General features: G+C 52.6%; 1 protein-coding gene across 1 annotated transcript in view; it reads right to left on the reverse strand.

Moving 5' to 3' along the window:
- The window catches only part of FPGS (folylpolyglutamate synthase), a 60,825-nt gene that overhangs the window by 36,233 nt on the left and 477 nt on the right, over positions 1-24,115 (reverse strand). Inside the window, exons 2-4 of the mRNA XM_075322892.1 lie at positions 22,155-22,283; positions 21,924-21,977; positions 14,112-14,176 (exon numbers count right to left, since the gene is read on the reverse strand). Of these exons, the coding sequence (XP_075179007.1) occupies positions 14,112-14,176; positions 21,924-21,977; positions 22,155-22,283 (248 nt within the window). The remainder of the gene's footprint in view (positions 1-14,111; positions 14,177-21,923; positions 21,978-22,154; positions 22,284-24,115) is intronic.

Raw genomic sequence — 24,115 nt, forward strand, 5'->3', positions numbered from 1 at the left:
AGGAGGAAAAAGAAGGGAATTTTGTTTACTTACCGTAAATTCCTTTTCTTCTAGCTCCAATTGGGAGACCCAGACAATTGGGTGTATAGCTACTGCCTCCGGAGGCCACACAAAGTATTACACTTAAAAGTGTAAACCCCTCCCCTCTGCTATACACCCTCCCGTGCATCATGGGCTCCTCAGTTTTGGTGCAAAAGCAGGAAGGAGGAAACTTATAAATTGGTCTAAGGTAAATTCAATCCGAAGGATGTTCGGAGAACTGAAACCATGACCAAGAACAGTTCAATCTGAACAACATGTGTACACAAAAGAACAAACAGCCCGAAGGGAACAGGGGCGGGTGCTGGGTCTCCCAATTGGAGCTAGAAGAAAAGGAATTTACGGTAAGTAAACAAAATTCCCTTCTTCTTTGTCGCTCCATTGGGAGACCCAGACAATTGGGACGTCCAAAAGCAGTCCCTGGGTGGGTAAAAGAATACCTCGGTAAAAGAGCCGTAAAACGGCTCCTTCCTACAGGTGGGCAACCGCCGCCTGAAGGACTCGCCTACCTAAGCTGGCATCTGCCGAAGCGTAGGTATGCACTAGATAGTGCTCCGTGAAAACGTGCAGACTCAACCAGGTAGTCGCCTGACACACCTGCTGAGCCGTAGCCTGGTGCAGCAACGCCCAGGGCGCACCCACGGCTCTGGGAGAATGGGCCTTCAGCCTTGAAGGAACCGGAAGCCCAGCAGAACGGTAGGCTTCAAGAATTGGTTCCTTGATCCACCGAGCCAAGTTGACTTGGGAGCTTGCGACCCTTTACTCTGGCCAGCGACAAGGACAAAGAGCGCATCCGAGCGGCGCAGGGGCGCCGTACGAGAAATGTAGAGTCTGAGTGCTCTCACCAGATCTAACAAGTGCAAATCCTTTTCACGTTGGTGAACCGGATGAGAACAAAAGGAAGGTAAGAAGGTATCCTGATTGAGATGAACAGAGGATACCACCTTCGGGAGAAATTCCAGAACCGAGCGCAGAACCAGCTTGTCCTGGTGAAACACCAGGAAGGGGGACTTGCATGACAGCGCTGCTATGTCAGACACTCTGCGGAGTGACGTGACTGCCACTAGGAAGACCACCTTCTGCGAAAGGCGTGAAAGAGAATATCCCTCATTGGCTCGAAGGGTGGTTTCTGAAGAGCCGGTATCACCCTGTTCCGATCCCAGGGTTCTAGCCGACGCTTGTAAGGAGGGACTATGTGGCAAACCCCCTGCAGGAACGTGCGTACCTGAGGGAGTTTGGCTAGACGCTTTTGAAAAAAAACACAGAAAGCGCCGAAACTTGTCCCTTAAGGGAACAGAGAGACAACCCCTTTTCCATTCCGGATTGAAGGAAGGACAGAAAGTGGGCAAGGCGAATGGCCAGAGAGTAAAACTCTGATCAGAGCACCAGGATAAGAAGATCTTCCACGTCCTGTGGTAGATCTTGGCGGACGTTGGTTTCCTGGCCTGTCTCATAGTGGCCATGACCTCTTGAGATAACCCTGAAGACGCTAGGATCCAGGACTCAATGGCTACGCAGTCAGGTTGAGGGCCGCCGAATTCAGATGGAAAAAACGGCCCTTGAGACAGCAAGTCTGGCCGGTCTAGTAGTGTCCACGGTTGGCCTACCGTGAGATGCCACAGATCCGGGTACCACGACCTCCTCGGCCAGTCTGGAGCGACGAGGATGGCGCGGTGGCTGTCGGATCTGATCCTGCGTAACACTCTGGGCAGCGGTGCCAGAGGAGGAATACGTGAGGCAGGGAAACTGCGACCAATCCTGCACTAATGCGTCTGCCGCCAGAGCTCTGTGATCTTGAGAACGTGCCATGAATGCCGGGACCTTGTTGTTGTGCCGGGACGCCAATAGGTCGACGTCCGGCTTCCCCCAGCGGCAACAAATCTCTTGAAACACGTCCGGTCGAAGAGACCATTCCCCTGCGTCCATGCCCTGGCGACTGAGAAAGTCTGCTTCCCAGTTTTTTACGCCCGGGATGTGAACAGCGGAGATGGTGGAGGCTGTGGCTTCCACCCACAGCAGAATCCGTCGGACTTGCTGGAAGGCTTGCCGACTGCTTGTGCCGCCCTGGTGGTTGATGTATGCCACCGCCTTGGCGTTGTCCGACTGAATTCGGATCTGCCTGCCTTCCAGCCATGGCTGGAACGCTTTTAGGGCTAGAACACTGCCCTTCTCTCCAGAACATTGATCTGGAGGGATGACTCTGCTGAGTCCATGTACCCTGAGCCCTGTGGCGGAGGAAGACTCCCTGACAGACTCGCGTCCGCCGTGACCACAGGCCAGGATGTGGGCAGGAAGGATTTTTCCTTTGACAAGAGTGGGAAGAAGCCACCACTGAAGGGAGGCCATGGCTGCCCGAGAAGGAGCAACGTCCTTGTCGAGGGACGTCGATTTGCTGTCCCATTTGCGGAGAAAGTCCCATTAAAGTGGGCGCAGATGAATCAGCGCAAACGGAGCTGCCTCTATTGCTGCCACCAACTTCTCTAGGAAGTGCATGAGGCGCCTCAAAAGGTGTGACTGGGCTCGAAGGAACGATTGCACCCCTGTCTGTAGTGAACGCTGTTTGTCCAGCGGAAGCTTCACTATCGCTGAGAGAGTATGAAACTCCATGCCGAGATATGTCAGTGATTGGGCCGGTGTCAATTTTGACTTTAGGAAAAATTGATGAACCACCCGAATCTCTGGAGAGTCTCTAGAGCCATGTTCAGGCTGTGTTGGCATGCCACCCGAGAGGGGGCCTTGACCAGCAGATTGCCTGAGAGAGTAGGACCGCTACCACAGTTGTCATGACCTTGGTGAAGGCCCGTAGGGCTGTCACCAGGCCGAAAGTTAGTGCCACGAACTGAAGGTGTTCGTTCCTTATGTCGAAGCGCAGGAAGCGCTGATATTCTGATACAATCGGCACGTGGAGATAAGCATCCCTGATGTCGATTGATGCTAGGAAGCCTCCTTGGGCCATCAAAGGCGATGGCAAGCGGAGAGATTCCATCCGGAACCGTTAGGTTCTCTGTCCGTTGAGCAGTGTGAAGTCCAGAACGGGGCGGAGTGATCCGTCCTATCTGGTACCACGAACAAGCTGGAGTAAAAAGCCGCGACTACGTTCTTGAAGGGGAACGAGGATCGCAACTCCTCCTGCCTTCGGAGTGTTCACCGCCTGGAAACGTGCATCGGCTCGCTCGGGGGACGGAGATGCTGTGAAGCAACGAGTCGGAGGACGAGAACTGAGCTCTATCCTGTGACCGTAAGACAGAATGTCTCCTACATCGGTCTTGGACATGTGGGGACACTCCCCTGACCTGGACCGCCATGCAGAAAAGGTTCTCTGTGCCCGGCGGAGGATGAAAATACCCTCGCCTGAGACGTCAAAGACGCTAATTGCGGAGCACAGGATGACCGCATTGATCTGAGACAGAGCAGCTGAGATAGCCTGGAGTGCCCACCCCTGCAAAGGCCGGGGCAACGGACGCGCCTATGGCTTCATAGATGGATCCCATTAGGAGTTCTATCTGTCTGTCCGTGGCATTCTTGAGCGTGGACCCGCCAGCCACTGCTACTACTGATCTAGCCGCCAGTCCAGAGACTGGAGGGCACCTTATGACACTGAGCCGAAACCTTAACAACGTCAGAGAGGAAGGGACAACGTGTGTTATAAGGCGTTCAGTAAAACGCTTGTCCGGGAAGGTGTGCTTCTGGACAGTATCTGTGCATTAGCCGGACTGGGACTGCGGTTCGTGCTGGAGTTTACCACGTAATAACTAGAGGCCACCCCAGGAACACGCTTCGTCGCAGACCGATAGAGGCCTGGGGCGATCCCGCAGTGCCCGGGCCTGTGTAAGGGGCCGGTCTGGACTGCAAACTCCTAGTCTCTTAGCCGACCATTTGTCCATAGCCTGAGACATGGATAGTGAAAATGACCCAGAGAGTTTCTCAGCAAAGCTGTAACTCTGTCCCTGCCGCCTGGACAGGGAACGCCGGCGAAGTTTTCATCATGCAAACTCTGTCGCTGTCATCTGTGCAGTGCCCGTAATATAGCCGCACAAGAGGTTAAAATAAGCCAGTGCCTTGGCACCCTTACTCTTTAAGAGCAGACAACAGCCTGTCGTCCGCAGAGTAATCAGTGAGGGTATACAGCCAAAAACAAATAATGCTGCCGAACAGTGAAATCATATACCATATAAATAAACATACATACATATACATATATACATTACACTGCGGCACCAAGGGGGGGACAACACCCTAGGAAGACCACCTTTGAAAAACTGGTGCCCCCCAGTGCTCAGTGAGGGGGAAGGAGGATACCAACGTATGCTCCAGCCCTCCCTACGTTATGATGCAGGGCTCTGTCTGCGGGAATCCGGTGGTCTATAGTGATCAGTGAGGGGGGGGCGGAGGACAGCGAGGTGTGCTTCAGCCCTCACTGTCGGCAACATACCGACCATCCCGCCCTTCTCCCTGACTGGCAGGCTCAGGGGCGGGAGTTTAACACACTAGGCCGCAAAAGCCGGGGACTAAAGTAAAAACCGCGGCCGGCAAACAGGCACGGTCGGCGCAGTAGTCCCGGACAAAAAATGCACACCGCAGTCGCAGCTGCGTCTGAGGCCAAGGTGCTTCATGCACCGTGCCAACGGGGACACAGAGTACCTGTAGCTGCAGGGCCTGTCCCTGACGATACTCCGTCTCCTGTCCGGCAGGGGCTGCGGATGTGGCTTGTAGCCACCAGATTCTCTGCCCCGGGTCTCCCTCAGCTGCAGCCAGAAGTTGCTGAAAAACATGGCTGACTGCGTTCTCTGAGGAGGAGGGAGGCGTGGGCGTAGTCACAAAAAAGTGCGGGAATCTGGTGCCCCAGCGTGGGTAGTGAGGGGGGCGGAGGACAGCTCAATGTACTACAGCCCTCACTGTCGGCGTCATACCGACCGTCCCGCCCTTTTCCCTGACTGGCAGGTCTGGGGGCGGGAGAATCCCATACTAGGCCGCAAAGGCCGGGGACTAAAGTTGAAATCGCGGCCGGCCGGCAGTGCACGGTCGGCGCGGTAGTCCCGGACCCACACGCACGCCGCAGTCGCTGCAGCGTCTGGGCCCAAGGTGCTTTATGCGCCATCCCAACGGGGACACAGAGCACCTGGAATATGCGGTACTAGGCCGTAGAAGCCGGGGACTAGAGTTATAAGCGCGGCCGGCAACAAGCGCGGTCAGCGCGGTAGTCCCGGCGCACTAACACGCCCAGCAGTGCTGCAGCGTGTATGACACAAGCGCTCCATGCGCCGTCCCCAAGGGGACACAGAGTACCTCACAGTAGCAGGGCCATGTCCCTGACGATACCCAGCTCCTGTCCAGCAGATTCCCAGGGGCTGCGGAGGGAGCACGGTCCCAGTGTCTGGAGACCGATTATGGATCCCACTTCACCCAGAGCCCTGCAGGGATGGGGAAGGAAAACAGCATGTTGGCTCCTGCCTATGTACCCGCAATGGGTACCTCAACCTTAACAACACCGCCGACCAGAGTGGGGTGAGAAGGGAGCATGCTGGGGGCCCTATATGGGCCCACTTTTCTTCCATCCGAAATAGTCAGCAGCTGCTGCTGACTAAGTTGTGGAGCTATGCGTGGATGTGTGCCTCCTTCGCACAAAGCATAAAAACTGAGGAGCCCGTGATGCACGGGAGGGTGTAAAGCAGAAGGGGAGGGGCTTTACACTTTTAAGTGTAATACTTTGTGTGGCCTCCGGAGGCAGTAGCTATACACCCAATTGTCTGGGTCTCCCAATGGAGCAACAAAGAAATTATAATTGGTTTAAAGTAAATTCAATCCGAAGGAATATCGGAGAACTGAAACCATTCAACATGAACAACATGTGTACACAAAAAACAGGGGCGGGTGCTGGGTCTCCCAATTGGAGCTAGAAGAAAAGGAATTTACGGTAAGTAAACAAAATTCCCTTTTTCTTTGTCGCTCCATTGGGAGACCCAGACAATTGGGACGTCCAAAAGCAGTCCCTGGGTGGGTAAATAATACCTCATAATAGAGCCGCAACCGGCTCCGTCCTACAGGTGGGCAACCGCCGCCTGAAGGACTCGCCTACCTAGGCTGGCATCTGCCGAAGCATAGGTATGCACCTGATAGTGTTTCGTGAAAGTGTGCAGGCTCGACCAGGTAGCCGCCTGACACACCTGCTGAGCCGTAGCCTGGTGCCGCAAAGCCCAGGACGCTCCCACGGCCCTGGTAGAATGGGCCTTCAGCCCTGAGGGAACCGGAAGCCCGGAGGAACGATAAGCCTCGAGAATTGGTTCCTTGATCCACCGAGCCAGGGTTGATTTGGAAGCTTGTGTCCCTTTACGCTGGCCAGCGACAAGGACAAAGAGTGCATCCGAGCGGCGCAGGGGCGCCGTACGAGAAATGTAGAATCTGAGTGCTCTCACCAGATCTAACAAGTGCAAATCCTTTTCACATTGGTGAACTGGATGAGGACAAAAAGAGGGTAAGGAGATATCCTGATTGAGATGAAAGGGGGATACCACCTTAGGGAGAAATTCCGGAACCGGACGCAGAACCACCTTGTCCTGGTGAAACACCAGGAAGGGGGCTTTGCATGACAGCGCTGCTAGCTCAGACACTCTCCGAAGTGATGTGACTGCCACTAGGAAGACCACCTTCTGTGAAAGGCGCGAGAGAGAAATATCCCTCATTGGCTCGAACGGTGGTTTCTGAAGAGCCATCAGCACCCTGTTCAGATCCCAGGGTTCTAACGGACGCCTGTAAGGAGGTACGATGTGACAAACCCCCTGCAGGAACGTGCGTACCTGTGGAAGTCTGGCTAGGCGCTTCTGAAAAAAGACAGAGAGCGCTGAGACTTGTCCCTTAAGGGAGCCTAGTGACAAACCCTTTTCTAATCCGGATTGAAGAAAGGACAGAAAAGTGGGCAAGGTAAACGGCCAGGGAGAAACGCCCTGAGCAGAGCACCACGACAGGAAAATTTTCCACGTCCTGTGGTAGATCTTGGCGGACGTTGGTTTCCTAGCCTGTCTCATGGTGGCAATGACCTCTTGAGATAATCCTGAAGATGCTAGGATCCAGGACTCAATTGCCACACAGTCAGGTTCAGGGCCGCAGAATTCAGATGGAAAAACGGCCCTTGAGAGAGCAAGTCTGGTCGGTCTGGGAGTGCCCACGGTTGGCCGACCGTGAGATGCCACAGATCCGGGTACCACGACCTCCTCGGCCAGTCTGGAGCGACGAGGATGGCGCGACGGCAGTCGGCCCTGATCTTGCGTAACACTCTGGACAACAGTGCCAGAGGAGGAAACACATAAGGGAGTTGAAACTGCGACCAATCCTGAACTAAGGCGTCTGCCGCCAGAGCTCTGTGATCTTGAGACCGTGCCATGAACGTCGGGACCTTGTTGTTGTGCCGGGACGCCATTAGGTCGACGTCCGGCATGCCCCAGCGGCAACAGATCTCCTGAAACACGTCCGGGTGAAGGGACCATTCCCCTGCGTCCATGCCCTGGCGACTGAGAAAATCTGCTTCCCAGTTTTCTACGCCCGGGATGTGAACTGCGGATATGGTGGAGGCTGTGGCTTCCACCCATAGCAGAATCCGCCGGACCTCCTGGAAGGCTTGCCGACTGCGTGTTCCGCCTTGGTGGTTGATGTATGCCACCGCTGTGGAGTTGTCCGACTGAATTCGGATCTGTTTGCCTTCCAGCCACGGCTGGAACGCCTTTAGGGCAAGATACACTGCCCTTATCTCCAGAACATTGATCTGAAGGGAGGACTCTGTCTGAGTCCAAGTCCCCTGAGCCCTGTGGTGGAGAAAGACCGCTCCCCACCCTGACAGGCTCGCGTCCGTCGTGACCACAGCCCAGGATGGGGGCAGGAAGGATTTCCCCTTTGACAGAGAAGTGGGAAGAAGCCACCACTGAAGGGAAGCTTTGGCTGCCCGAGAAAGGGAGACGTTCCTGTCGAGGGACGTCGACTTCCTGTCCCATTTGCGGAGAATGTCCCATTGAAGTGGGCGCAGATGAAACTGCGCAAAAGGAACTGCCTCCATTGCTGCCACCATCTTCCCTAGGAAGTGCATGAGGCGCCTCAGGGGGTGTGACTGACCATGAAGGAGAGATTGCACCCCTGTCTGTAGTGAACGCTGTTTGGTCAGCGGAAGCTTCACTATCGCTGAGAGAGTATGAAACTCCATGCCAAGATATGTTAGTGATTGGGCCGGTGTCAGATTTGACTTTGGAAAATTGATGATCCACCCGAAACTCTGGAGAGTTTCCAGAGCAATGTTCAGGCTGTGTTGGCATGCCCCTTGAGAGGGTGCCTTGACAAGTAGATCGTCTAAGTAAGGGATCACCGAGTGTCCCTGAGAGTGTAGGATTGCCACCACTGTTGCCATGACCTTGGTGAAGACCCGTGGGGCTGTTGCCAGGCCAAAAGGTAGTGCCACGAACTGAAGGTGTTCGTCCCCTATGGCGAAGCGCAGGAAGCGCTGATGCTCTGGCGCAATCGGTACGTGGAGATAAGCATCTTTGATGTCTATTGATGCCAGGAAATCTCCTTGGGACATGGAGGCGATGACGGAGCGAAGCGATTCCATCCGGAACCGCCTGGTTTTCACATGCTTGTTGAGCAGCTTTAGGTTCAGAACGGGACGGAAGGATCCGTCCTTTTTTGGCACCACGAACAAGTTGGAGTAAAAACCGTGACCCCGTTGCTGACGAGGAACCGGGATCACCACTCCTTCCGCCTTCAGGGTGCCCACCGCCTGCATAAGAGCCTCGGCTCTGTCGGGGGGTGGAGATGTTCTGAAGAAACGAGTCGGAGGACGAGAGTTGAACTCTATCCTGTAACCGTGAGATAGAATGTCTCTCACCCATCGGTCTTTTACTTGTGGCAGCCAGGTGTCGCAAAAGCGGGAGAGCCTGCCACCGACCGAGGATGCGGTTTGAAGAGGCCGAAAGTCATGAGGAGGCCGCTTTGGGAGCGGTGCCTCCGGCGGTCTTTTTAGGACGTGACTTAGACCGCCATGCATCTGAGTTCCTCTGATCTTTCTGAGGCCTTTTGGACGAGGAAAATTGAGATCTGCCCGCGGTCCGAAAGGACCGAAACCTCGATTGTACCTTCCGTGGTTGAGGTCTGTTTGGTTTGGACTGGGGTAAGAATGAATCCTTTCCCTTGGATTGTTTAATGATTTCATCCAATCGCTCACCAAACAAGCGGTCGCCAGCCAATGGCAAACCGGTTAAGAACTTTTTGGAAGCAGAGTCTGCCTTCCATTCACGTAGCCACATGGCCCTGCGGAGTACCACCGAGTTGGCGGATGCCACCGCCGTACGGCTCGCAGAGTCAAGGATAGCATTAATGGCGTAGGACGCAAACGCCGACGCCTGATTGGTTAAGGACACCACTTGTGGGGCAGATGTACGTGTTACCGCATGAATCTGCGCCTGACAAGCTGAGATAGCTTGGAGTGCCCATACGGCTGCGAATGCTGGAGCAAAAGACGCGCCGATAGCTTCATAGATGGATTTCAACCATAGTTCCATCTGTCTGTCAGTGGCATCTTTGAGTGAAGCCCCGTCTTCCACTGCAACTATGGATCTAGCCGCCAGTCTGGAGATTGGAGGATCCACCTTAGGACACTGAGTCCAGCCCTTGACAACCTCGGGGGGGAAGGGATAACGTGTGTCCTTAAGGCGCTTGGAAAAACGCTTGTCTGGACAGTCTCGGTTTTTCTGGATTGCCTCTCTGAAGTCAGAGTGATCCAGAAACATATTTAATGTACGCTTTGGAAACCTGAAACGGAATTTCTCCTGAGAAGCAGACTCCTCAATTGGAGGAGCTGGGGGAGAAATATCCAACACCTGATTGATGGTCGCTATAAGGTCATTCACTACTGCGTCACCTTCAGGTGTATCTAGGTTGAGAGCGGCTTCAGTATCAGAATCCTGATCTGATACCTCCGCTTCATCCTCCAGAGAGTCCCCCTGCTGGGACCCTGAACAGTGTGATGAAGTGGAGGGAATTTCCCAGCGACCCCGCTTGGGCGGCCTGGGACTGCGGTCCGTGTCAGAGACCTCACCCTGGGACCTGTGGGTTACCCCCGGGGCACATTGCTGTTCCAATTGAGGGGGACCAGGGGTCAAGGATTGGACAGTGCCCGGGGCCTGAATCACCGGTCTGGACTATGTAAGGCTTCCAGTATTTTAGCAGACCATTTATCCATAGTCTCAGACAGTTTGTCAGCAAAGGCTGCAAACTCCGTCCCTGTCACCTGGACAGTGGTAGCAGGTGGATCCACCTGGGCCACCTGTAGCAGAGGCTCCGGCTGAGTAAGCGCCACCGGGGCAGAGCATTGCACACAATGAGGGTCAGTGGACCCTGCCGGTAGTACAGCTGTACATGAGGTACAGGTTGCAAAATACGCCTGTGCTGTGGCACCCTTGCTTTTTGCAGATGACATGTCTCCTCTGAGAACAACCAGGAGGGTATATAGCCAAAAATCAACAGAGCGACCGTACAGTGCAATGTATAGCCTAAAAGCCTATATATATATATATATATATATATATATATATATATATATATATATATATATATATATATATATATATATATATATATATATATATATATATATATATATATATATATATATATACACACTTCGGTACTCAGTGGGGCCAGCACCACAGGTGCTGCTTACCGACCGCTCAGAGCGGTTGTGTGGTCGCCAGATTCCCTGCCTGGGTCTCCCTGTGTTGCCTCTCCTCTCCAGCGTCTGAATCGCTGACAGGAATGGCTGCCGGCGTTCTGTGAGGAGGAGGAGACCGTGGGCGTGCCCAAGAAAAGTGCGGGAATCCAGCGCCCCACTGTACTGAGTGAGGAGGGAGGAGGATACTAACGTATGCTCCAGCCCTCCGCTGACGATCCGTGCAGCGTCCCGCCCCTCCCCTGACTGGCAGGCCTGTGGGCGGGAAAGAACGACACTAGGCCGCAGAAGCCGGGGACTAAAGTTATAAGCGCGGCCGCGCGTAGTCCCCCGGCGCACTAACACCTCCAGCAGTGCTGGAAAGTGTTTGGCACTAACGCTCCATGTCCGGCGCACTAACACACCCAGCAGAGCTGGAAAGTGTCTGGCCCAAACGCTCCTGTATGGGACCAGCGCTCCATGCGCGGTCCCCACGGAGACACAGAGTACCTCATAGTAGCAGGGCTTTGTCCCTGACGATATCCAGCTCCTATCCTGCAGATTCCCAGGGGCTGCGGAGGGAGCACGGTCCCAGTGCCTGGAGACCGATCCGGATCCCACTTCACCCAGAGCCCATTAAGGGATGGGGAAGGAAAACAGCATGTGGCTCCTGCCTGTGTACCCGCAATGGGCACCTCAACCTTAACAACACCGCCGACAAAGTGGGGTGAGAAGGGAGCATGCTGGGGGCCCTATTATGGGCCCTCTTTTCTTCCATCCGACCTAGTCAGCAGCTGCTGCTGACCAAGCTGTGGAGCTATGCGTGGATGTCTGACCTCCTTCGCACAAAGCATAAAAACTGAGGAGCCCGTTTGCACGGGGGGTGTATAGGCAGAAAGGGAGGGGCTTTACACTTTTAGTGTAATACTTTGTGTGGCCTCCGGAGGCATAGCTATACACCCAATTGTCTGGGTCTCCCAATGGAGCGACAAAGAAATTAGGTTTTGCTGCGGATTTCTGCATAGCCATAGGCATGGAAATACAAGGGATACAGCAATACACCAGCACTGTACCCTTTGAAGTCCTTAGACCCCCCCCCCCCCCAAATAGCTCAAAAGGTTGCTCATTTCTGCAACCAACAGCACTCAAAGCCTGCAAGAGATTACGCACAGAGCCAAAGACTTAACACAGGAGTTGAGTGCTGAAGTGAGCTCTTGGGCCCAGTCTTATGCGATCGGTTGAGATCCCAGGCCCTCAAAGATCTGCAGCACATTAAAGGAGAAATAAACTCCAGTCAAAACGGATCCCGCTTTATATCTTGCGCTACACCTGATTAAGCGTGAGGCATGACACAGCAGATCATGTTCTGCCCTAAGGGCCCGGATTAGGTATTAAGTTTTGTTAAGCGTTTCAATTTAAAGGCGTGGTTCACTACTTCATTTTCCAAGCCACATAGATATAACGTTGAGAAACAAGGCTTCTCTCAAATACCTTGTGTTGCCAATAGTTCCTCTTAGCAGCGCTATTGTGGTCCGCTCATCCACTTCTCGTGACCCCCTGGGCTCCGTGACCTCTGATGTCCGATGATGTCAGGTCAACTTCCAGTTGACCTGACATCACCGTGGCCGGCCCCAGGCTTCCATGAGTGACTGGGCTGTGGGCGGCGTTTCACCACTCGTCACAGCGCAGTATCTCCTTGCTCTTTCCTTCACTGCAGAGCACCGCAAGCAGGAGCGACGCTGGACTGCGACGAGCGGTGTCACTGCACCCACAGTCCAGTTATTCACGGAATACTGGGGCCGGCCATGGTGATGTCAGGTCAACTGGAAGTTGATGTGACATCACTGGAAATCAGAGGTCACGGAGCCCGGGGGTCACGAGAACGGGATGAGCGGACCGCAATAGCGCCACTCACAGGCACTATTGGCAACACAAGGTATTGGAGAGAAGCCTTGTTGCTCAACATTATATCGATGTGGCTTGGAAAAATATGACAACGAAGGAGAAGCTCTGCGTCACTGAATAGATAGGTGCTCTGAGGTAAAAACATACAAAAGGAAGGATAACCCCGGCACACTACCACTCCCATAAAAAGGCAATAATCCAGTAATTAGTATGCAAATATTTTTTTATTGATCAGGTTTGTTCAATATTTATCACGTGCATGTGCTTGGCCCAAAAACAATTGACGTTTCGGCCAGGGGCCTTCGTCAGCATGGACTTTTATCATGTAATTATGTCAAAGTGAGAACATTCGGCTCTTGAGCCGCATTAAAACCCTGTGGAGAGTCTCTCAAATGACTTACACTGTAATTAAATGGGTACTATCAGATGATAATGTACACTGCAGCAGGAGCAATGTTGCAGGTACTAGGACTTCATGCAGTAGAAAAAAAACGGAGAGGGGGAGGGGTTCCAAGACCTACGTGTCAAACGTCTTCAATGAGACAGCATATATAAAGTCAAATTATTATATGGCATAACTGCTGGACTCTGCTGTTGAAGGATCAAGATTCTTTGGGAAAGCAGAAAAGACTGGACTGTGTCAGCTATAATCTCACCAGCATATGTGGGACAGTTGTGGATAATGCTATCTTCACAGGTCCAGGGAAGGAGTGAGGCCGGTATACCCGGTAGGAGAATATGATCTTTCCTAACCACCGCTGGACAAGTGTGCCATGTGAAGGGTCCTGCACAGTGTAGGACCCTTCACATGGCACACTTGTCCAGCGGTGGTTAGGAAAGATCATATTCTCCTACCGGGTATACCGGCCTCACTCCTTCCCTGGACCTGTTTAAGATAGCATTATCCACAACTGTCCCACATATGCTGGTGAGATTACAGCTGACACAGTCCAGTCTTTTCTGCTTTCCCAAAGAATCTTGATCCTTCAACAGCAGAGTCCAGCAGTTATGCCATATAATAATTTGACTTTATATATGCTGTCTCATTGAAGACGTTTGACACGTAGGTCTTGGAACCCCTCCCCCTCTCCGTTTTTTTTCTACTGCATGAAGTCCTAGTACCTGCAACATTGCTCCTGCTGCAGTGTACATTATCATCTGATAGTACCCATTTAATTACAGTGTAAGTCATTTGAGAGACTCTCCACAAGGTTTTAATGCGGCTCAAGAGCCGAATGTTCTCACTTTGACATATAATTACGTGATAAAAGTCCATGCTGACGAAGGCCCCTGGCCGAAACGTCAATTGTTTTTGGACCAAGCACATGCACGTGATAAATATTGGACAAACCTTATCAATAAAAAAAAATATTTGCATACCAATTACTGGATTATTGCCTTTTTATGGGAGCGGTAGTGTGCCGAGGTTATCCTTCCTTTTGGAAAAATATGACCACCCCTTTAAGAATTAAAACAACCATACCTGTAGAATCCAGTCTTCAGGCCGCAGTTTCTAAGAATTTGCTCAGCAAAGGCACAAGTGGATCCCTGCAAAGAAGGGAATTTTGTTTACTTACCGTAAATTCCTTTTCTTCTAGCTCCAATTGGGAGACCCAGACAATTGGGTGTATAGCTTCTGCCTCCGAAGGCCACACAAAGTATTACACTTAAAAGTGTAAAGCCCCTCCCCTTCTGCCTATACACCCCCCGTGTATCACGGGTTCCTCAGTTTTAGTGCAAAAGCAAGAAGGAGGAAAGCAAATAAATTGGTTTAAAGTAACTTCAATCCGAAGAAATTTCGGAGAACTGAAACCATTCAACATGAACAACATGTGTACACGAAAAAACAACAGCCCGAAGGGAACAGGGCGGGTGCTGGGTCTCCCAATTGGAGCTAGAAGAAAAGGAATTTACGGTAAGTAAACAAAATTCCCTTCTTCTTTGTCGCTCCATTGGGAGACCCAGACAATTGGGACGTCCAAAAGCTGTCCCTGGGTGGGTAAAAGAATACCTCGTAATAGAGCCGTAAAACAGCCCGTTCCTACAGGTGGGCAACCGCCGCCTGAAGGACTCGTCTACCTAGGCTGGCATCCGCCGAAGCATAGGTATGCACCTGATAGTGTTTGGTGAAAGTGTGCAGGATCGACCAGGTAGCCGCCTGGCACACCTGCTGAGCCGTAGCCTGGTGCGTAAAGCCCAGGACGCACCCACGGCTCTGGTAGAATGGGCCTTTAGCCCTGAGGGAACCGGAAGTCCAGAAGAACGGTAGGCTTCGAGTATTGGTTCCTTGATCCACCGAGCCAGGGTGGATTTGGAAGCCTGTGACCCCTTACGCTGACCAGCGACAAGGACAAAGAGTGCCTCCGAGCGGCGCAGGGGCGCCGTACGAGAAATGTAGATTCTGAGCGCTCTCACCAGATCTAACAAATGCAAATCCCTTTCACATTGATGAACTGGATGAGGACAAAAAGAAGGTAAGGAGATATCCTGATTGAGATGAAAGGTGGATACCACCTTAGGAAGGAATTCCGGAACCGGGCGCAGCACCACCTTGTCCTGGTGAAACACCAGGAAAGGAGCCTTGCATGACAACGCTGCTAGCTCAGACACTCTCCGAAGTGATGTGACTGCTACTAGGAAGACCACCTTCTGCGAAAGGCGAGAAAGAGAAATATCCTTCAAAGGCTCAAAAGGTGCCTTCTGAAGGGCCATCAGAACCCTGTTCAGATCCCAGGGTTCTAACGGCCGCCTGTAAGGAGGGACAATGTGACAAACCCCCTGCAGGAACGTGCGTACCTGAGAAAGCCTGGCAAGACGCTTCTGAAAGAACACAGAGAGCGCTGAGACTTGTCCCTTAAGGGAGCCGAGCGACAAACCTTTTTCCAATCCTGATTGAAGAAAGGAAAGAAAAGTGGGCAATGCAAATGGCCAGGGAGAAAATCCCTGATCAGAGCACCAAGATAGGAATATCTTCCACGTCCTGTGGTAGATCTTGGCAGACGTTGGTTTCCTAGCTTGTCTCATAGTGGCAATGACGTCTTGAGATAACCCTGAGGACGCTAGGATCCAGGACTCAATGGCCACACAGTCAGGTTGAGGGCCGCAGAATTCAGATGGAAAAACGGCCCTTGAGACAGCAAGTCTGGACGGTCTGGTAGTGCCCACGGTTGGCCCACCGTGAGATGCCACAGATCCGGGTACCACGACCTCCTCGGCCAGTCTGGAGCGACGAGAATGGCGCGGCGGCAGTCTGACCTGATCTTGCGTAACACTCTGGGCAACAGTGCCAGAGGTGGAAACACATAAGGGAGTTGAAACTGCGACCAATCCTGAACTAAGGCGTCTGCCGCCAGAGCTCTGTGATCGTGAGATCGTGCCATGAATGCCGTGACCTTGTTGTTGTGCCGGGACGCCATTAGGTCGACGTCCGGCATCCCCCAGCGGCAACAGATCTCCTGAAACACGTCCGGGTGAAGGGACCATTCCCCTGCGTCCATGCCCTGGCGACTGAGAAAGTCTGCTTCCCAGTTTTCTACGCCCGGGATGTGAACTGCGGATATGGTGGAGGCCGTGGCTTCCACCCACATAAGAATCCGCCGGACTTCCTGGAAGGCTTGCCGACTGCGTGATCCGCCTTGGTGGTTGATGTAAGCCACCGCTGTGGAGTTGTCCGACTGAATTCGGATCTGCTTGCCTTCCAGCCACTGCTGGAACGCTTTTAGGGCAAGATACACTGCCCTGATCTCCAGAACATTGATCTGAAGGGAGGACTCCTGCTGAGTCCACGTACCCTGAGCCCTGTGGTGGAGAAAGACTGCTCCCCACCCTGACAGACTCGCGTCCGTCGTGACCACCTCCCAGGATGGGGGTAGGAAGGATTTCCCCTTCGATAATGAAGTGGGAAGAAGCCACCACCGAAGGGAAGCTTTGGCTGCCTGAGAGAGGGAGACGTTCCTGTCGAGGGACGTCGATTTCCTGTCCCATTTGCGTAGGATGTCCCATTGAAGAGGACGCAGGTGAAACTGCGCGAAAGGGACTGCCTCCATTGCTGCCACCATCTTCCCTAGGAAGTGCATGAGGCGCCTCAAGGGGTGTGACTGACCTTGAAGGAGAGATTGCAACCCTGTCTGCAGTGACCGCTGTTTGTTCAGCGGGAGCATTACCATCGCTGAGAGGGTATGAAACTCCATGCCAAGATATGTCAGCGATTGGGCCGGTGTCAGATTTGACTTTGGAAAATTGATGATCCACCCGAAACTCTGGAGAGTCTCCAGAGTAGCGTTGAGGCTGTGTTGGCATGCCTCGAGAGGGTGCCTTGACCAGCAGATCGTCTAAGTAAGGGATCACTGAGTGACCCTGAGAGTGGAGGACCGCAACTACTGTAGCCATGACCTTGGTGAAAACCCGTGGGGCTGTCGCCAGGCCGAACGGCAGTGCCGCGAACTGAAGGTGTTCGTCTCCTATGGCGAAGCGCAGGAAGCGCTGATGCTCTGGAGCAATCGGTACGTGGAGATAAGCATCTTTGATATCGATCGATGCAAGGAAATCTCCTTGGGACATTGAGGCGATGACGGAGCGGAGGGATTCCATCCGGAACCGCCTGGTCTTTACGTGTTTGTTGAGCAGTTTTAGGTCCAGGACAGGACGGAAAGACCCGTCCTTCTTTGGAACCACAAACAGGTTGGAGTAAAAACCGTGACCCTGTTGCTGAAGAGGAACCGGGACCACCACTCCTTCTGCCTTCAGAGTGCCCACCGCCTGCAGAAGAGCATCGGCTCGCTCGGGAGGCGGAGATGTTCTGAAGAACCGAGTCGGAGGACGAGAGCTGAACTCTATCTTGTAACCGTGAGACAGAATGTCTCTCACCCAACGGTCTTTTACCTGTGGCAGCCAGGTGTCGCAAAAGCGGGAGAGCCTGCCACCGACCGAGGATGCCGTGTGAGGAGGCCGAAAGTCATGAGGAAGCCGCCTTGGTAGCGGCACCTCCGGCGGTCTTTTTAGGGCGTGACTTAGACCGCCATGAATCGGAGTTCCTCTGATCCTTCTGAGGCCTTTTGGACGAGGAGAATTGGGACCTGCCCGCGCCCCGAAAGGACCGAAACCTCGACTGTCCCCTCCTCTGTTGGGGTATGTTTGGTTTGGCCTGGGGTAAGGATGTATCCTTTCCCTTGGATTGTTTGATGATTTCATCCAATCGCTCACCAAACAAACGGTCGCCAGAAAATGGCAAACTGGTTAAGCACTTTTTGGAAGCCGAATCTGCCTTCCATTCCCGTAGCCACAAGGCCCTGCGTATTGCCACCGAATTGTCGGATGCAACCGCCGTACGGCTCGCAGAGTCCAGAACAGCATTAATAGCGTAGGACGCAAATGCCGACGTCTGAGAGGTTATGGACGCCACTTGCGGCGCAGACGTACGTGTGATTGCGTCAATTTGCGCTTGACCCGCTGAGATAGCTTGGAGTGCCCATACGGCTGCGAATGCTGGAGCAAAAGACGCGCCGATAGCTTCATAGATGGATTTCAACCAGAGCTCCATCTGTCTGTCAGTGGCATCCTTGAGTGAAGCCCCATCTTCCACTGCAACTATGGATCTAGCCGCCAGTCTGGAGATTGGAGGATCCACCTTGGGACACTGAGTCCAGCCCTTGACCACGTCAGGGGGGAAGGGATAACGTGTATCCTTAAGGCGCTTGGAAAAACGCTTATCTGGACAAGCTCGGTGTTTCTGGACTGCCTCTCTGAAGTCAGAGTGGTCCAGAAACATACTCGTTGTACGCTTGGGAAACCTGAAACGGAATTTCTCCTGCTGAGAAGCTGACTCCTCCACTGGAGGAGCTGAGGGAGAAATATCCAACATTTGATTGATGGACGCGATAAGATCATTCACTATGGCGTCCCCGTCAGGAGTATCAAGGTTGAGAGCGGCCTCAGGATCAGAATCCTGATCAGCTACCTCCGCTTCATCATACAGAGAGTCCTCCCGCTGAGACTCTGAATAATGTGATGATGTCGAGGGAATTTCCCAGCGAGCCCGCTTAGGCGGTCTGGGGCTGCGGTCCGTGTCAGAGACCTCACCCTGGGATCTATGAGACACCCCGGGAGGACATTGTTGCTCCAACTGAGGGGGACCAGGGTGCAATGATTCCACAGTGCCCATGGTCTGAGATACCGGTCTGGACTGCAAGGCTTCTAGTATCTTAGCCATAGTCTCAGAAAGTCTATCAGTAAAAACTGCAAACTCCGTCCCCGTCACCTGGACAGTGTTAGCAGGTGGTTCCCCCTGGGCCACCCTTAGCAGAGGCTCCGGCTGAGTAAGTGCCACAGGGGCCGAGCATTGCACACAATGAGGGTCAGTGGAACCTGCCGGTAGTATAGCCGTACATGCGGCGCAGGCAGCATAGTAAGCCTGTGCTTTGGCACCCTTGGTTTTTGCGGACGACATGCTGTTGTCTCCTCTGAGCAATCCAGGAGGGTATATTGCCAAAAATCAACCGTGCACCATACAGTGTAAAGTATAGCCTATAAGCATATAATCTATATGTACACTTCTGCACTAGTGGGGCCAGCACCTCAGGTGCTGCTTACCGCCCGCTCAAAGCGGTTGTGTGATCACCAGAATCCCAGCCTGGGTCTCCCAGAGCTTGTCTCCCCTCTCCAGCGTCAGAAGAGCTGACAGGAATGGCTGCCGGCGTCCTGAGGAGAGGAGGGGGCCGTGGGCGTGCCCTAGAAAGTGCGGGAATCTGGTGCCCCACTGTGCACAGTGAGGGGGGTGGAGTATGCAAAGCATGTTCCAGCCCTCAGCGCTGACGTCCTGTACAGCGTCTCGCCCTTCCCCTGACTGGCAGGCCTGGGGGCGGGAAAAGAGTGAGACTAGGCCGCAAAAGCCGGGGACTAAAGTTATAAGCGCGGCCGGCGTATAAGCGCGGTCGGCGCGGTAGTCCCCGGCGTACTAACACTCCCAGGCGCGCTGCAGTGTGAAATGGCAGCGCGCGGTCAGCGCGGTAGTCCCCAGTAAACTAACACACCCAGCCACGCTGCAGTGTGTGATGGCACAAGCGCGGTCAGCGCTGCGGTCCCCGGCGCACTAACACACCCAGCAAAGCTGGAGTGTTTCTGTGCGCGGTCCCCACGGGGACACAGAGTACCTCAAAGTAGCAGGGCCTTGTCCCTGACGATACTCGGCTCCTTGTCCAGCAGAGTCCCCAGGGGCTGTGGATGGAGCACGGTCTCAGTGCCTGGAGACCGATTATGATCCCACTTCACCCAGAGCCCTAAAGGGATGGGGAAGGAAAACAGCATGTGGCTCCTGCCTGTGTACCCGCAATGGATACCTCAACCTTAACAACACCGCCGACAAGAGTGGGGTGAGAAGGGAGCATGCTGGGGGCCCTGTTATGGGCCCTCTTTTCTTCCATCCGACATAGTCAGCAGCTGCTGCTGACTAAGCTGTGGAGCTATGCGTGGATGTCAGCCTCCTTCGCACAAAGCATGAAAACTGAGGAACCCGTGATACACGGGGGGTGTATAGGCAGAAGGGGAGGGGCTTTACACTTTTAAGTGTAATACTTTGTGTGGCCTCCGGAGGCAGAAGCTATACACCCAATTGTCTGGGTCTCCCAATGGAGCGACAAAGAAAAAAAAAAAAAAAAACAAAATTATGTAAAAGCTTACAACATCTCCCTATGTATAGCGGAAACAATCCCCCCAAAAGTGTAGAACTATATTATCTAATGTCTAAAGTTCTGTCACTTCCATAAATGTTCTCTGCCTATAACTGAGCTTTTACATCAGAAGTAGGGCGTGCACCATCCAGATATATACTTTATTTGCTTGAGCATCATTATCGAGACCTCCAATGCCTAGTTGTGCGGCTGTCATGGTTTATCCAATGACAAACCTTCATCACTTGGACCCAGGATAGGCGATTACTGTACTCAGACCATGTATGATGTATGTTCATGTATGTATTCTGCTACCTCCATCAGTCCAGTAAACATTGAATAGAGCAATGGGGTGGGTGTATGACCACTAGAGTTGGTGTAAATCGATTCGCAAGTCCCAGTCCATTAGCCACGACGCAACGATGATATCCCATCAGGCCGGCTCAGGAGCAGAGGATGCCATCCCGTATGATGGGGCTATCCCACTTTCGGTGGGCGATGGACTGGCACGTGTGAATCGATTTCTGCCGATTCTTATGACTACTGCTCCATTTAAATGCCTTCAATATGGTGGACTTAAGACTATCATTCTGTTGATCGCGGTAGTCCAAACATTCGGACCACCTACGTTCATAAAATGCATTACCTATCCTGCAGAGATAACTACTTTAAAAGGGAACCGGTCACCAGTTTTTTCACTATGAAACCAAAAGTGTCACCTTCTGCCGCTCCTGGGCTGCGTTCTATGAAGGTGCACCTTGTGCCCTGACTCCCCTTCCAGACCCCAAAAATAACTTTATAAAACCTGACTGTTCGGTATGCTAATAACCTGTGGGGCTCAGATGGGCGTGCTCATTTCGTCTCCTGTCCCTCCTTGTGGCCTTCTTCGCCATCCTCCTTTTATGATTGACGTGATGACGCCGCCGTCATCATGGACGCTGCTCGGCCAAATCTCGCGCCTGTGCAGTAATTCCCCCGGCTTGCACAGGCGCAGTTCGCCCTCGCGCCAGCCGTTGTGGTGTTTGCGCATTTGCGAGATTATGGTCGGCAATGTGCATGACGTCCTCTGCATCATCCTCGTACCCGACCATAATATTGCGCATGCGCAAACACAACAACGGCTCACCGCGAGGGAGAACTGCGCCTGCGCGAGCCAGGGGAATTACTGCACAGATGCGAGATTTGGCCGAGCAGCGTCCATGATGACGGTGGCGTCATCACGTCAATCACAAAAGGAGGATGGCGAAGAAGGCCACAAGGAGGGACAGGAGACGAAAATGAGCACGCCCATCTGAGCCCCACAGGTTATTAGCATACCTAACGGTCATGTTTTATAAAGTCATATTCGGGGTCTGCAAGGGGAGTCAGGGTACAAGGTGCCCATTCATAGAGTGCAGCCCAGGAGCTGCAGGTGGTGACACTTTTGGTCTCATAGTGAAAAAACTGGTGACAGGTTCCCTTTAACCCCAATTTTTCCATTTTCTTAGCACTTTTTTCATCCTCTTTTTCCAAGGGCAATAACAGTTTTTTGTCCACATAGCCGAATTAGGACTTCTTGCTGCCTTGTATGAAGAACGTTGTGATCCTATAACTTTCCCCCCTTGATTCAAGAGCCTTTTTCCATCACTCACCTTCCCCTTGGTTCCAGTAACATGAATTATGTTCAGCCGATCCAAATCCTCAACCTGTAAAACAGTGAGACCAATAAGAAAAAAAAGGAACCAGATTACCCAGATAGTTTATATCTATGGGGGCAGAAAGTTCTGTAAAGAGCTGTGTACACAAAACGGTGGGAGACTGAGATCTGCGAGGCCGGAAGAAGCCGACATGTGAGCCGTCCCAGCACTTGTGGTGTCACTTACCCGCAGCCCGCTCCTCTCCAGGAACCCCTTCATGGCCACCATCTGCTCCTGCGGATCATTGCGCTGTCTCTTCACCTGATCCAGGTAGCTGGCATTTGTCTGCAGCGTGTTGAGCGTGCGTATGGCATCCTAAAAGCAAAAACAACCCACAAAATTAAATTTACAGAAAGACAGTTACTATTGTACCCAAAAAACAATCCGACAATGTGTCCCTGACAATCCCCAGGACGGATCATTAGTAAATAACTTACTTGTTAGTTTCCTTTAATCACATGTTGCGAGGGAGCCAATCACATTTGCTCCCCTCCTATTTATGCTGGCTGGTCCTGTCTTCTAATGCCAACTATAGCTTCTCTATACTGGTCTGGTGAGGTGTTGTGATCCAGACTTTCTGACGGTTATACTTTATCGTTGTGAGCATTTTTGTGCTAACCCTTGTGGTCCTTCTGTTGCTGCCTTCCTGCTCTTGCTTTTCCACTTAGTCTCTCACCGTTTGTTCCTGTGAGTTTTAGTTTTCCCTGTCTGTCTTTATCTGTGTTACCATCCTACTCCTGCCCCTTCCTTTCCTTCTGGTCAGGAGGACAGTAGGGCATGGGACTCCAGCATTTCCACCATCAGAGGTAATCCGGAAGTTAGGAATAGCCTAGGGTCCCCTAGTGTGAAGGACAATATAGGAGCCCCCTGTCCCTCATATCCTACAGTCACCAGCTTGGTAGCCATATGGGCATTGCACTGCAACAACGACATTGCAACAGGCCAGCTAATCAACAGAAGAACCACGGATGGTGTCACGTAAGGGATCCAATCCGGCAACCATATATTATGGGCGTGGCCGATGGGATTGGGTTGTGCAAATTCATTTATACAGCATTATAAAAAAAATATTTGCTTTTATGGAAAGTTTTCATAAGCAGAAAACAAGAACAGACCTTACATAGCGGCACGTCAGTGCAAGTAAAACCTCGTTCAGATATCTGCAGATCATAGTCCAAGTACGAAGTGTGATGTCTTCACAGGCCGGGGGTCTCCTAACCTGAACTTGACATCCTTGTAGGCATTTATGAGGAAGCCAGGAGACTTGCGGATAGTCTGTGCTAAGACCACGATACACGGACGTCTGAATGAGGCCTAAACAATACCGTAAAACTTAGTTGGGTCCATTGGGATCTATCAAGTCTACCGCTATTATGAGGACATAAATAAGGGCAGCACGCCGCATTATTCTTGTCAAGTGATGGAAACCTCAACGGAGGCTCTTAAAGGCAATGTGACCAGAGCCTGAGCGTCATCAGCCTTCACGGGAACTTGTTTCATTGCCGCCACAATTGTGGATAGCGTGAATACTTCACTTAAAGGAATTGTCCCTTCAACATTGGGAAGTGAGCGGGGGAGGTGTCGTCACATCTACAGATACTTGCTGGGTTGCATTTGTGTCCGGTAGATTGTGTGCACCCGTCTTATTCTAATGAACGGGATAGACGCTCCATACCTACTGAACTATAGGCATCGGAAGACGTGAGAACACCTGCCCAGCTCACTTCTCAAGGTTGAGGTGAGCGGAAAAAGGGGTAAACCCTCTACACTGGGCGCTCGCGGGGCAGACCCTTCACGCGGGGCAGACCCTTCACGCCGCGGAGCCTGCGGGCAGACCCTTCACGCCGGGGCAGACCCTTCACGCCGGGGCAGACCCTTCACGCCGGGGCAGACCCTTCACGCCGGGGCAGACCCTTCACGCCGGGGAGCCTGCGGGCAGACCCTTCACGCCGGGGAGCCTGCGGGCAGACCCTTCACGCGGGGCAGACCCTTCACGCTGGGGAGCCTGCAGGCACAACCCTTTACATGTAATAAAATAGTGTAAAGGTTTTAAAAAAAAAAAACAAAAAAAACTTTTTAAAAACTTAGGATTTCAGAAAAAGATGGCAAAAAAAAAAAGGGACAAAGTGCAAATTATATTTTCATGT

The sequence above is a fragment of the Anomaloglossus baeobatrachus genome, chromosome 9 (assembly GCF_048569485.1).
Source record: "Anomaloglossus baeobatrachus isolate aAnoBae1 chromosome 9, aAnoBae1.hap1, whole genome shotgun sequence".
Lineage (NCBI taxonomy): Eukaryota > Metazoa > Chordata > Amphibia > Anura > Aromobatidae > Anomaloglossus > Anomaloglossus baeobatrachus.